At 38.9% G+C, this 14,903-nt stretch overlaps 1 protein-coding gene across 3 annotated transcripts in view; it reads left to right on the top strand.

Moving 5' to 3' along the window:
* The window catches only part of LOC135465390 (E3 ubiquitin-protein ligase TRAF7-like), a 31,827-nt gene extending 21,961 nt beyond the window's left edge, over positions 1-9,866 (top strand). The window contains exons 12-15 of one of the 3 annotated variants that reach the window (XM_064742615.1): positions 1,906-2,041; positions 3,879-4,027; positions 7,621-7,740; positions 8,934-9,866. In XM_064742615.1, coding sequence (XP_064598685.1) covers positions 1,906-2,041; positions 3,879-4,027; positions 7,621-7,740; positions 8,934-8,969 — 441 coding nt within the window. In that variant the 3' untranslated portion in view covers positions 8,970-9,866. Of the gene's footprint in view, positions 1-1,905; positions 2,042-3,205; positions 3,355-3,878; positions 4,028-7,620; positions 7,741-8,933 lie in introns of all 3 variants that reach the window. The other 2 variants (XM_064742616.1, XR_010444041.1) reach the window with 2 other exon arrangements.
* Positions 9,867-14,903: the final 5,037 nt, after the last annotated feature.

The following is a 14,903-nucleotide window of genomic DNA, read 5'->3' as shown; positions in this document are numbered from 1 at the left end:
ATTTGTTAGTGGTATTAAGTAAAGCCTTTTAAATGACAAGTTGTGTCTCTGTTGTTGCTCTGAAAATTCACAGTTTATTCTGTGTTGTTGTGACGTATTTTAGAATATGTATTAGAATAATATATTACACATATACTTGTATTACATATTTACTACCAATCTTAAATACCCGTTTATATGTTATAACCCGTTACCATCACTAAATGACCTCTAACCTTTGTTGCGTTGTGATCTATAATGTATGTTGTTCAGGATTGTTCACATTCAGACCTTAACACTATAGCAGAGCATATCACAAAAATATGACGCTTATAGATGACCAGTTGTACTGTAATTCAACCTTTGCAGATGTTTGCAAGGTGTTTATTCAAGCTTATTCTGAAGGCATTCTGTTTTGACTGATAACATTATACCTTTGTAAAGCCCTGAAACGGTCCAATCCAACCAGTGTAATTTTTTTCTTCAAAATCAAGTCAAAAATGTGCATAAATTTCCACTGAAAGTTGCTCTTTGACATGCGAAATGGTTGAGGAATTTGGGGATATTTATACCAGTACAAATTAAAGAAACTGATCCATTCTTCCCCATGTGTTCATTTTCAAGATACATCAAGAGAACTTTGTAAATGTATCTTAATGTTGGTCATGTTTGTGTATCTTAAATCTAATATCTTGGACTACAAGGGATTTATTTTGTTAGACAATTGTGGTTTTAAACGGAATTGATGCTGATGAGTAAAAAGTCTTAATGGAAAGAAGGTAATTAAAACTAACTCGAAAGTTATACACAGATATTTTCTATTCTGACTGACTTACGGTATTAATCCTTAGACTTACACCGAGGGAAATGCTTAGTGAGTATGGCTAGAGAAATTTTGTTTACAACTTCATAGCGTCTGGACCAGTGACGCCTACTGACTGACATTGAACATCCAGTATTTACAGTGGGTCGCTGGTTCAGTCCACTGTGACGGAAAGTATTTTGTTGCAAAGAATAAAGGACAGAAGTCCGCAAAAAGCAGTCCCACCTAGAAAGGGTGAAGTGCCTACCTTGTTTGTTGATCTGTCCTGTTTTTCTTTTCACCAAGATTGATAACTCATTCAGTGTACTGTGTTTTTTTTTTTTTTTTCACTTTTTCTTTCCTCCCAAAAATGGCTTTATCTGGGTATTTGATAATGACTTTCCATAATGACTTCACCGTCTGTCAAATGCCTCAGTGTTATAGCAAGTCTCTCTCCAGGAGGAATGCGTTCGTGCATACGGGTGTCTTCCTTCTGTATCTTGTGTTTCACTAGTTCCAGAAAAATATCAAATTCGGAGGAAATATTTAAGATATGATGGGTCTTGTGAAGATGATTCCTTTAGAAGGCATGAATAAACCCCTAGTTTACTTCGCTGTCTTTTCCCACCAGCTGTAAACTCCATAGTGAAAGTGAAAGTCGCAAGCGCCAAATACATGAGATCGTCGCCGCTGTCAAAGATGACAAAGTTCTCATATCAGCCATTTTAGTTTATCATTTGTCACGTTACTGGACGGTTCTTTCGTTTTTCAAATCAAAAATCTATGTATGTGAGCACATGATGTCAGAAACAGCTTTCAACCCAGCATTCAACTAAAACCATGCGATAACCTGAAGCACAAATCTGATGAAAAAATCATTGTGTCTGAGCGGGCCTTCAAGTATTCTTGAATGACGTCACACCATGTGAAATTGGAAATGGCAGAAAACTTTTGCTTGTGTATTATCCTCTGGAACTAGCAACATCTCAGTCCTTATAATTTAACCTTGCCATTTGGACATACATGTGTTAACACTAAAGTAGCTCTTTAACAATGTATTGCTGTATTTTCTGTTCAGGTAGACAAGAAAACCTGTGAAGATTGTTTTGTGGCTTGTCTTTCAGGAAGTACTCTTCAGCGGTTCTCACAACACTATTGACATCTGGGATGCTACAGGAAAATTTACACCTGAGGGGAAAATAGAACACACCTTTGGCTCCATCTATTCATTGACTGTTACTCATGAGTATTTGATTGCAGGTAAGCACAAGCCATTAGATTTAATGATCAAATGTCATTAGATAAATAAAAGTGCCAGTTGTAATAAAATATTGTAAATGAACATCACTGACTCAGATGGTTGAAGTGTTGGTTCGCAGCAACTATCAGGTCTCTCACCAATGAGGTGGTGAGTTCAAATCCAGCTTTTTCTGTTTTAACTGCAGCGTTGAGTCGTTTTGATGTAACTGGGGAAGGTTGGTGATTTACTCTGGGCTCTGTCACTCCTGGCTGTCATCAGTGTATGTGAGAAATTCTTGAGCAGAGCCCAGGGGAAACCTGTGACCACCATCTGCATGTTGCTGGCAGACCTTTCCACGTATGGCTGAAGAGGAAGCCAGCATGACCTGGATTTGAACTCGCACCGACCGCATTGGTGGGAAGTTCCTGGCTTGCTTATCTCCTCAGCCATGAAGACATCCTCCAACCCCAGGCCATTTGATTTTTATTTTACACCAATATTTTCAACATGAAAGACCTGTAATCATGTATGAGTGAAATATTCTTGAATACAACATAACACCAGTTAAATAAAAAAATATATGTAACACTGGGACTTTATGGGTAATATTTTAGTTGCGACAATCAACTTTGTATATTGTTATGTGTTGTGAGTCAAATTTTTCAGGACCTATCTTTAAATATGGGTCACTCTAAACTTAGCAAGATACCCATGTGCTAACAACATAGGCTTTCTGCTGCATATGTTACAGCTGTTGCTAATTTGTGCTGGTTTTACAGTAGGCCTAGTCGTTTGTACTAACATTTGCAACACTCTAATTTGAATGAGATAGTACATAACAGATTTGCTGACTGAGCTGGTTATTTATTTATTTGATTGGTGTTTAGGACATACTCAAGAATATTTCATTTTTACGACTTATGCATGCATGAGGAAACCTGGCAAAGCGCGAGAAAATCCACGACCATCTGCAGGTTGCTGGAAAACCCTCTCACATATGACTGGAGAGGAAGTCAGCATGAGTGACTGTGACCGCATTGGTGAGAGTCTCCTGGGTCCTTGTACTGCACTAACAAGCTAAGGCCATGGAGGCCCCACAAGTTGTAATGTTACCTCCCTCTTTGACTTAGACCCCGGTCAAGTATTAAAGTACAGGAAACATGATGTGTGATTGTTGTTGACAGGAACTTACAACAGAAACATCCAGGTATTTGACTTGGCATCACGCCAGCACCTGCATTCGCTGCAGGGTCACATTGGTATTGTCACAAGTTTACAGGCTTCACAATCAGGACAGTACCTCTTCTCTAGCTCGAGTGATAAGTCTATCAAGGTGAGCCACCATCTTGGTTTCCATGGTGACAGGAGTATTACAGGGGGGGGGGGGGGGGGGGTAACACCTCAAGCCACACATGTGGAATCTGCTGATTATGTTGGAGTGTGATGAGCAGTGATGCTAATTGATATGTACTGTATGACTATTTCCTTTGAACATGCTGTTAAAGTGGATGCCATAACTTTAGCAACGTAGCTTTCACACAGTGCGGTTTGTCGAACTGACATTGTCGAATTTGACAAGTGGAAAGAAAATCTATTTGCTGAATACTACAGTTGCAAGAAACAGTGCGTGGCCTGTTTTCATTCGACTCGTCGAATTCAACAAGTGAAGTCGACATTCGCTCAGTGTGATCACTGCTAAGCATACAAGACATTTATCAAAATAACAGCAAAGGACAGGGAAAAAAATAAACTGAACGCTCTTGTCATCAGCTTATTCTTCATGTGTAGACATTATAATCTGTAAGCATGAAAACTCTTGTGACCATGGCAACCAGCAGTTCTTTGTTAACTTTGTAGGAACTTACAACAATAACATCCAGATATTTGATGTAGACAGTCACAGCCATGTGCGCAGTTTAGCGGGGCATATCAGCACAGTGTCAGCACTTCTTGTCTCCCCTTCAGGGCGTTTCCTGTTTTCTGCATCATATGACAAGAGCATCCAGGTGAGAACTCTTGACCTTGACTTTTAACCCAGTTCCATTAGTTGCAAGCTAACCCTTACATTAAGCTAAAATGCTTATTAAAAGAGATTCTTGTTTGCTTATTTTAAGAATGCAGAAAAGGGTTAGAGTTATAAGAGTTTTCCTAAACACCAGTTGGTTGACACTGTGCTGACGAGACTGTTTTAAAGTTGCCCATTGTTTGCTAAATATGCATTTTGAGTATGTTCATGTATTAACTTTTTATTAGGCATTTACAAAATTTGAACTGTAAATTTTAGACATCCATTTTGTATGAATATAATGGCAAAGATGTGGATTATGTCAACAGTGTTATGACATTTGTTGGAGTGACAAGGAAGCATCTTCTTGTGGTACATACAATCAATAGAGCTTGTGCTGTGTGTACACAGTTGTATTCAGCAAAGCTTGTACTGGCTGTGTACATGTAAACAGAGCATGTACTGGCTGTGTATACATGTAAACAGAGCATGTACTGGCTGTGTATACGTGTAAACAGAGCATGTACTGGCTGTGTACATGTGAACAGAGCATGTACTGGTTGTGTATACATGTAAACAGAGCATGTACTGGTTGTGTATACATGTAAACAGAGCATGTACTGGTTGTGTATACGTGTAAACAGAGCATGTACTGACTGTGTATACATGTAAACAGAGCTTTTACTGGCTGTGTATGCATGTAAACAGAACATATACTGACTGTGTATACATGTAAACAGAGCATGTACTGGCTGTGTACATGTAAACAGAGCATGTACTGGCTGTGTACATGTAAACAGAACATATACTGGCTGTGTATACGTGTAAACAGAGCATGTGCTGGTTGTGTATACATGTAAACAGAGCATGTACTGGCTATGTATACATGGAAACAGAGCATGTACTGGCTGTATATACATGTAAACAGAGCATGTACTGGCTGTGTATACATGTAAACAGAACATATACTGGCTGTATACATGTAAACAGAACATATACTGGCTGTGTACATGTTAAAAGAGCATGTACTGACTGTGTATACATGTCCTCAACATGTCAAAGCTGTATGCTACTCAACCATGTTTCCTGTAATTCTTCAGTAATTCTTACTTCATATCATTCACCAAGTTATTCGTGAATAATAAAGACCATAGCGTCACAATCAACACAAATGTGTCTGTTACATCTGCGACAAGCCAAACTTCAGTAACCGCCATTTTCAATTTGAGTCGGCCGCACTCTGCATTGTCTGGAAAAAAGATCATTGTGGAATGATTTGATTGAAACCAGTGAGATGTGCACCATTTAAAGGACAATTGACAAATTGTTTGGGGGTCTTCACTTCAGTTTGTGTGTTAATAATGAATAGAAATAAACTATAATCAATTATATTGTGAAAAAGATGATCTTAATTCTGGATAGAGCAGACGAGTCCTTCCCAGCAACCGAGTCACGTGATTTGAAAATGGCAACTTACGAAGTGTCTGATGTCTGAGTGGGTGCGTAGGTTACATTTGTTACATTTGTGTTATTTGCGATGTTATGGTCTTTATTATTTGTACATAATAAGGTGATATGAATTCAGAATGACTTTAAGATCACGGGACACCTCTTTTTGTGGCGTACAGCGTTGGCACTTTGGAGACATCACAGGTGACAGGACCGAGTCCCAGGTTAGTGAATGTAATGGTTCAGAGCGGTTAATGTAGAAGCTAAGCTGGGAATGTGGCCACCCAGTCTCAGAGCAGTTAATGTGGAAGCTTAAGCTGGGAACGTGGCCACCCAGTCTCAGAACAGTTAATGTGGAAACTAGTCTGGTAACGTGGCCACCCAGTCTCAGAACAGTTAATGTGGAAACTAGGCTGGTAATGTGGCCACCCAGTCTCAGAGCAGTTAATGTGGAAGTTTAAGCTGGGAACGTGGCCACCCAGTCTCAGAACCGTTAATGTGGAAGCTTAAGCTGGGAACGTGGCCACCCAGTCTCAGAGCAGTTAATGTGGAAGCTAAGCTGGGAGCGTGGCCACCCAGTCTCAGAGCAGTTAATGTTGAAGCTTAAGCTGGGAACGTGGCCACCCAGTCTCAGAGCAGTTAATGTGGACGCTAAGCTGGGAACATGGCCACTCAGTCTCAGAGCAGTTAATGTGGAAGCTTAAGCTGGGAACGTGGCCACCCAGTCTCAGAGCAGTTAATGTGGAAGCTAAGCTGGGAACGTGGCCACCCAGTCTCAGAGCGGTTAATGTGGAAGCTAAGCTGGGAATAAGGCCACCCAGTCTCAGAGCAGTTAATGTAGAAGCTAAGCTGGGAACGTGGCCACCCAGTCTCAGAGCAGTTAATGTGGAAGCTTAAGCTGGGAACGTGGCCACCCAGTCTCAGAGCAGTTAATGTGGAAACTAGTCTGGTAACGTGGCCACCCAGTCTCAGAACAGTTAATGTGGAAACTAGGCTGGTAATGTGGCCACCCAGTCTCAGAGCAGTTAATGTGGAAGTTTAAGCTGGGAACGTGGCCACCCAGTCTCAGAACCGTTAATGTGGAAGCTTAAGCTGGGAACGTGGCCACCCAGTCTCAGAGCAGTTAATGTGGAAGCTAAGCTGGGAGCGTGGCCACCCAGTCTCAGAGCAGTTAATGTTGAAGCTTAAGCTGGGAACGTGGCCACCCAGTCTCAGAGCAGTTAATGTGGACGCTAAGCTGGGAACATGGCCACTCAGTCTCAGAGCAGTTAATGTGGAAGCTTAAGCTGGGAACGTGGCCACCCAGTCTCAGAGCAGTTAATGTGGAAGCTAAGCTGGGAACATGGCCACCCAGTCTCAGAGCGGTTAATGTGGAAGCTAAGCTGGGAATAAGGCCACCCAGCCTCAGAGCAGTTAATGTGGAAACTAGGCTGGTAACGTGGCCACTCAGTCTCAGAGCAGTTAACGTGGAAGCTAAGCTGGGAGCGTGGCCACCCAGTCTCAGAGCAGTTAATGTGGAAGCTTAAGCTGGTAACGTGGCCACCCAGTCTCAGAGCAGTTAATGTGGAAGCTTAAACTGGGAACGTGGCCACCCAGTCTCAGAGCAGTTAATGTGGAAGTTTAAGCTGGGAACGTGGCCACCCAGTCTCAGAGCAGTTAATGTGGAAGCTTAAGCTGGGAGCGTGGCCACCCAGTCTCAGAGCAGTTAATGTGGAAGCTAAGCTGGGAGCGTGGCCACCCAGTCTCAGAGCAGTTAATGTGGAAGCTGGCGTGGCCAATCAATCTCAGAACTGTGGTTGTGTATGAATGTATGAAAGGTTGGACTGGTTGTGTAGACATGTAACAAAATTTGTAGTGATTGTGTAAACATGTAACAAAGCTTGTACCAGACGTGGATACATGTATAAACATAGCTTTGCTGGTTATTGGTGCACATGTTTAAAGCCTGTGCTGTTTGTATTTATACATGCAATAAAGCTTGTACTAGCTTTGTATGCACGCCACAAAGATAACAGGATTAGAAACTGGATTACCCATTACGTCAAAAAAAAAAAATCAATTATAATACCTAGAGCTGTGCTGCTGATAAATATACAGAAAACAAGTTAGTTTTACATGTATGCACCTGTGTAATTGTCTATAAAGGTGTGGAACCTGGAGAACATGTTACCTATCCAGAGCCTGACACGACATGAGGCTGCAGTCAACACCCTGAGCTTACAAGAGGACCTGCTGATATCTGGATCAGAGGACACAGAAATTAAGGTGGATGGTTTAGTGCACAGCTAATGTTGATATGTCTGTATTGTTCAATTGCAAAGAAATGGTCCAGTTTCCTCCACTCATAAACCTAACTGCTGTTGGAAAAGTGAAAAAGTCTTAAATACCAGTTTAATAGTCAGAAGGTAAGGAAAGAATTTATTTGATTTGTTTGATTTGTGTTTTAAGCTGTACTCAGGAATATTTCACTTATACGACAGCAGCCAGCATTTTGATTGGCTGAAACTGGGTGGAGCCCGGGGAAACCCATGACCATCCGCAGGTTGCTTGCAGACCTTCCCACTTATGACCGAAGAGGAAGCCAGCATGAGCTGGACTTGAACTCACAGTGACTGCATTGGTGAGAGGCACCTGGGTCATTGCGCCATGCTGCTGTGCTAACCCCTTCGGCCGTAGAGGCCTTTGAGGAAACAATTGTCACATTATGGCTTACAAGGTCACATTGTGGCTTACAAGGTCACATTATGGCTTACAAGGTCACATTGTGGCTTACAAGGTCACATTGTGGCTTATGGCTTACAAGGTCACATTATGGCTTACAAGTTCACATTGTGGCTTACAAGGTCACATTGTGGCTTACAAGGTCTTATTGACTGTATTTCATCCATGTCCTTGAGAGAAGATGCTTGAACCAGAAAACAGTATATGGTTTTCAGCATTAAAAGAAGTACGTCCAAAATCACACTTAAAGAGACATACAGAGAGTCCACACAGTGAACAAGAATGTGTTTAGTGCTATATGAGGAACACACTCAGGTGGGGTGTACAAAAAGGCTCAGTAATGACTTCCTCTTCAGGGATGTTCTTGCCATGCAGAAATATTGCCGATGTGGTGTTAACCGACAAACATTCATCCATTGCACTTGCTTGACGGCTATCAAGCTGTGTCATCTTATGAGTTCTTGTGGAAACCCAAGCATACATACATACTGAACTAACATAAATACATACATACATACATACATACATACATACATACATACTGAACTAACCTACCTACCTACCTACCTACCTACCATACCTACCTACCATACCTACCTATCATACCTACATACATACATATCAAACTTACATACATACATTCATACATACCGAACTAACATACATACATACATACCAAACTTACATACATACATACCAAACTTACCTAACACAAGACTTTTTCATCTCTTTTTCAGATCTACAAGTACTTCCAGATGCAGATAGGATTTTAGTGGACTATGCTCAAGTCAGTTCATTTATTATTGCCAACTCTTATGTTACTAAGCAATGGCTACACACATGGCCGATTATGGACACAAAAATCTAACCTGGGAACGGACACAACTAGAAGGGACACAACTCATGATAACCAACAACCCATTGATGTGGCAAGTTCAGGTATTCATTTGCAACTCCGATCATAAATGGGAGCCATCTTGAGAAATCTGTCACAGAATTGGTAATGTGGTTGAGGAGAAAGCTGGGTGCATAACAGGTTCTCAAGTTTTCTCCACCCATAAACTGATCAGCATAGGGAATTAAAGTGAAAAATTTCTGAGCATGGCGTAATGTGGTAGCAAAAAGAGACTTTCTCAACATTTATGACACATCCTAGATGTTTACTATATTTACTTTCATTCTCAGGTTTAGATCCAAAAAATCTGCTTACAAATTATTTCAGAGACTTTTTTTTTCGTAAAATGAGTGTTTAGTGTTGTGATGTTGGTTTTGAACATTTTTTATATAAATATTTTGTTCTGGAAAACAGAACAACTGAAGAATTTGCCTGAGTGAATGGCAAGAGGAAAGTTGTCTGTGATATACACAAAAAATTTCAGTTTTCAAATAGTGTATGTTGTGTCTTAAAGGCGACAGATATTTCATCAGGAAATGTGTTTTTTCAATAAAAACAGATAATCATTCCATTTATAAATGTATGTGATGTGATTGGTATGTTGATTATCATGACAGTGATATTTCTCATTTGCTGAAAATTCGTGTTGCTCGTTTTTTGAATGTTTTGTAATGTAGATGTAAGTAGTTGTTTGATATATTTTGTACATTAGAGAGATATAAACAATAACAACAAATATTCATGAAAGGTATACATTTACATTATGCTTGACAGTTCACAGTCAGATCATATAAAATTTAAAAAAAAAAAAAAAGAAAGTGATTCATAGAATTACATTTGTACATGTATGAAAAACTCGTCAAGTCCATTTTAATACTGTTACTAATGATTTATAAATATAGCTGAAGGTGAAATTTATAAACTTTTTATTCATTTAAAATTGTATATACCATTTCGTATTATTACTATATTATTGTTAAGAATCTCTACATCCAAATTGCCAGATTTTACTAAATTGCTTTAATATTTCAGGTCAGAACTAAATATGACATACCAGTACATGTTCATGTATACTGTTCACAAAGCATTTATTTTTTACTAAAAGTACTCATCATGAATATTTAACACATTTAATGTCGTACCAACATTATTCTTGCAAAATATTTCCTCACAGACATAAATTCATACCAAAATTCCCCCAGTTCAAGAGAAGCATTATTACCAAAAATATGTTTTGACAAAAACTATACAGGATAACCTAGAAAATCTTTTATTCACAAAATGAGTCAAATTGGGTAAAATTAGTGTGTAATGTAAGTTTAGCCATGCGTCACATCAAGCAGAGACATATATGACATTTGACACTGTGAGAGTCCTGCTGACCATCTTTGTACATTGAAACTGTGTGTCAGCTGCTCGCATGTGTGTCAACGGTTTGGTAACATCTGAATTTTCACTGAGTGACGTCACTAGTCAGGTTGGCTGCAGGCGAATTAACCAAAGATGGAAATAGCATACTTTGAAGCTATATTCTATATTTTTGAGGGAGGTCAAAATTACTCAAGGAGAGTTCTTACAGGTAATACAATTCATACCGATGTTATGTGCCTAAATACTGTATGTGTTTTAGAAATTGTGATAACGTTCCCCTGTGAACATTCAGTGACACCACGCTGTTGAGTCATACATGTACCATACCGATGCTACACCACATCCAACATTCTGTTGTGCAAGAATTATTTTTCTTAAACATTATACTGCTGTTAATTTCTACCGAAGCCATTTCAAGGTAAACATATAAATGCAGTTTTGTATTCAGTCAAACATACCCGAGGTAAACATTCAAAAGCTGTTGTCAATTTGTAACAAAATCACTCTAGGGAAACATTCATGTAGCCTTCATTTCCTACCAAATTTACTCTAGCGAAACATTCACGTAGCCTTCAGTTCATACCAAATTTACTTTAGGGAAACATTCATGTAGCCTTCATTTCCTACCAAATTTACTCTAGCGAAACATTCACGTAGCCTTCAGTTCATACCAAATTTACTTTAGGGAAACATTCATGTAGCCTTCATTTCCTACCAAATTTACTCTAGGGAAACATTCACGTAGCCTTCAGTTCATACCAAATTTACTTTAGGGAAACATTCATGTAGCCTTCATTTCCTACCAAATTTACTCTAGCGAAACATTCACGTAGCCTTCAGTTCATACCAAATTTACTTTAGGGAAACATTCATGTAGCCTTCATTTCCTACCAAATTTACTCTAGCGAAACATTCACGTAGCCTTCAGTTCATACCAAATTTACTTTAGGGAAACATTCATGTAGCCTTCATTTCCTACCAAATTTACTCTAGCGAAACATTCACGTAGCCTTCAGTTCATACCAGATTTACTTTAGGGAAACATTCATGTAGCCTTCATTTCCTACCAAATTTACTCTAGCGAAACATTCACGTAGCCTTCAGTTCATACCAAATTTACTTTAGGGAAACATTCATGTAGCCTTCATTTCCTACCAAATTTACTCTAGCGAAACATTCACGTAGCCTTCAGTTCATACCAAATTTACTTTAGGGGAAACATTCATGTAGCCTTCATTTCCTACCAAAATTACTCTAGGGAAACATTCACGTAGCCTTCAGTTCATACCAAATTTACTTTAGGGAAACATTCATGTAGCCTTCATTTCCTACCAAATTTACTCTAGCGAAACATTCACGTAGCCTTCAGTTCATACCAAATTTACTTTAGGGAAACATTCATGTAGCCTTCATTTCCTACCAAATTTACTCTAGCGAAACATTCACGTAGCCTTCAGTTCATACCAAATTTACTTTAGGGAAACATTCATGTAGCCTTCATTTCCTACCAAAATTACTCTAGGGAAACATTCACGTAGCCTTCAGTTCATACCAAATTTACTTTAGGGAAACATTCATGTAGCCTTCATTTCCTACCAAATTTACTCTAGCGAAACATTCACGTAGCCTTCAGTTCATACCAAATTTACTTTAGGGAAACATTCATGTAGCCTTCATTTCCTACCAAATTTACTCTAGCGAAACATTCACGTAGCCTTCAGTTCATACCAAATTTACTTTAGGGAAACATTCATGTAGCCTTCATTTCCTACCAAATTTACTCTAGCGAAACATTCACGTAGCCTTCAGTTCATACCAGATTTACTTTAGGGAAACATTCATGTAGCCTTCATTTCCTACCAAATTTACTCTAGCGAAACATTCACGTAGCCTTCAGTTCATACCAAATTTACTTTAGGGAAACATTCATGTAGCCTTCATTTCCTACCAAAATTACTCTAGGGAAACATTCACGTAGCCTTCAGTTCATACCAAATTTACTTTAGGGAAACATTCATGTAGCCTTCATTTCCTACCAAATTTACTCTAGCGAAACATTCACGTAGCCTTCAGTTCATACCAAATTTACTTTAGGGAAACATTCATGTAGCCTTCATTTCCTACCAAAATTACTCTAGGGAAACATTCACGTAGCCTTCAGTTCATACCAAATTTACTTTAGGGAAACATTCACGTAGCCTTCAGTTCATACCAAATTTACTTTAGGGAAACATTCATGTAGCCTTCATTTCCTACCAAATTTACTCTAGCGAAACATTCACGTAGCCTTCATTTCCTACCAAATTTACTCTAGCGAAACATTCACGTAGCCTTCAGTTCATACCAAATTTACTTTAGGGAAACATTCATGTAGCCTTCATTTCCTACCAAAATTACTCTAGCGAAACATTCACGTAGCCTTCAGTTCATACCAAATTTACTTTAGGGAAATATTCACGTAGCCTTCAGTTCATACCAAATTTACTTTAGGGAAACATTCACGTAGCCTTCATTTCCTACCAAAATTACTCTAGGGAAACATTCACGTAGCCTTCATTTCCTACCAAAATAACTCTAGGGAAACAGTCACATAACCTTCATTTCCAACCCAAATTACTCTAGGGAAAAGTTCATGTAGCCTTCAATTCCTACCAAATTTACTCTAGCGAAACATTCACGTACCCTTCAATTCATACCAAATTTACTCTAGCGAAACATTCACGTAGCCTTCAATTCATACCAAATTTACTCTAGCGAAACATTCACGTAGCCTTCAGTTCATACCAAATTTACTTTAGGGAAACATTCATGTAGCCTTCATTTCCTACCAAAATTACTGTAGGGAAACATTCACGTAGCCTTCAGTTCATACCAAATTTACTTTAGGGAAACATTCACGTAGCCTTCAGTTCATACCAAATTTACTTTAGGGAAACATTCACGTAGCCTTCATTTCCTACCAAAATTACTCTAGGGAAACATTCACGTAGCCTTCATTTCCTACCAAAATAACTCTAGGGAAACAGTCACATAACCTTCATTTCCAACCCAAATTACTCTAGGGAAAAGTTCATGTAGCCTTCAATTCCAACCAAACTTAATCTCGGGAAACATTCACATAGCCTCCATTTCCCACCAAAATTACTCCAGGGAAACATTCATGTAGCCTTCAATTCCTCCCAAAATTACTTTAGGGAAACATTCATGTAGCCTTCAGTTCGTGCCAAAATTACTTTAGGGAAACATTCACGTAGCCTTCAATTCCTCCCAAAATTACTCCAGGAAAATAGTTTCGTAGCCTTCAATTCATACCAAAATTACTCCAGGAAAATATTCACAGTCTTCAATCAATACCAAAATTACTCCAGGAAAATATTCACATAGTCTTCAATCAATACCAAAATTACTCTAGCAGAGCATTCACGTAGCCTTTAATTCACACTAAAATTACTCTAGCGGAGCATTCATGTAGCCTTTACTCCAGGAAAACATTCACGTAGCCTTCAGTTCATACCAAAATAACTCTAGGGAAACAGTCACATAACCTTCATTTCCAACCCAAATTACTCTAGGGAAAAGTTCATGTAGCCTTCAATTCCAACCAAACTTAATCTCGGGAAACATTCACATAGCCTCCATTTCCCACCAAAATTACTCCAGGGAAACATTCACGTAGCCTTCAATTCCTCCCAAAATTACTCTAGGGAAACATTCACGTAGCCTTCAGTTCGTGCCAAAATTACTCTAGGGAAACATTCACGTAGCCTTCAATTCCTCCCAAAATTACTCCAGGAAAATAGTTTCGTAGCCTTCAATTCATACCAAAATTACTCCAGGAAAATATTCACATAGTCTTCAATCAATACCAAAATTACTCTAGCAGAGCATTCACGTAGCCTTTAATTCACACTAAAATTACTCTAGCGGAGCATTCATGTAGCCTTTACTCCAGGAAAACATTCACGTAGCCTTCAGTTCATATCAAAATTACTTAAGGAAAACATTCACATAGGCTTTTATTCATTCCAAACTTAATCAAGGAAACATTTTCATAGCCTTCAGTTCCAACCCAAATTACTCTAGGAAAACATTTACGTAATCTTCAGTTCAAACCAAAGTTGTTCCATGCATGGAAACATTTAGGTAACCATAAAACCTAGTCTTCTGTTCATACCAAAATTTTCTAGGAAAACATTTACATTATCTTCAGTACAAACCAAAACTGCCTCAGGCTGGAAAACCTTTGCATAGCCATCAATTGATTGAAAAATTACTCCAGGAAATCATGCATATCCCTCAGTTTATGTCAAAGTCTTGAATTCATTCACGGTATAACCACCAAAGCTGCTTTTGTTCAGTCAGGATGGTTGTGCTTACAAAACTGACTTCTCGCAGAAATTTGATAATAAAGGCGTGCCTCTCGCCTACATGTACTGACAAA

The sequence above is a fragment of the Liolophura sinensis genome, chromosome 5, assembly GCF_032854445.1.
Source record: "Liolophura sinensis isolate JHLJ2023 chromosome 5, CUHK_Ljap_v2, whole genome shotgun sequence".
NCBI classification, from domain to species: Eukaryota; Metazoa; Mollusca; class Polyplacophora; order Chitonida; family Chitonidae; genus Liolophura; species Liolophura sinensis.
This window is presented reverse-complemented; position numbering and strand designations above follow the sequence as displayed.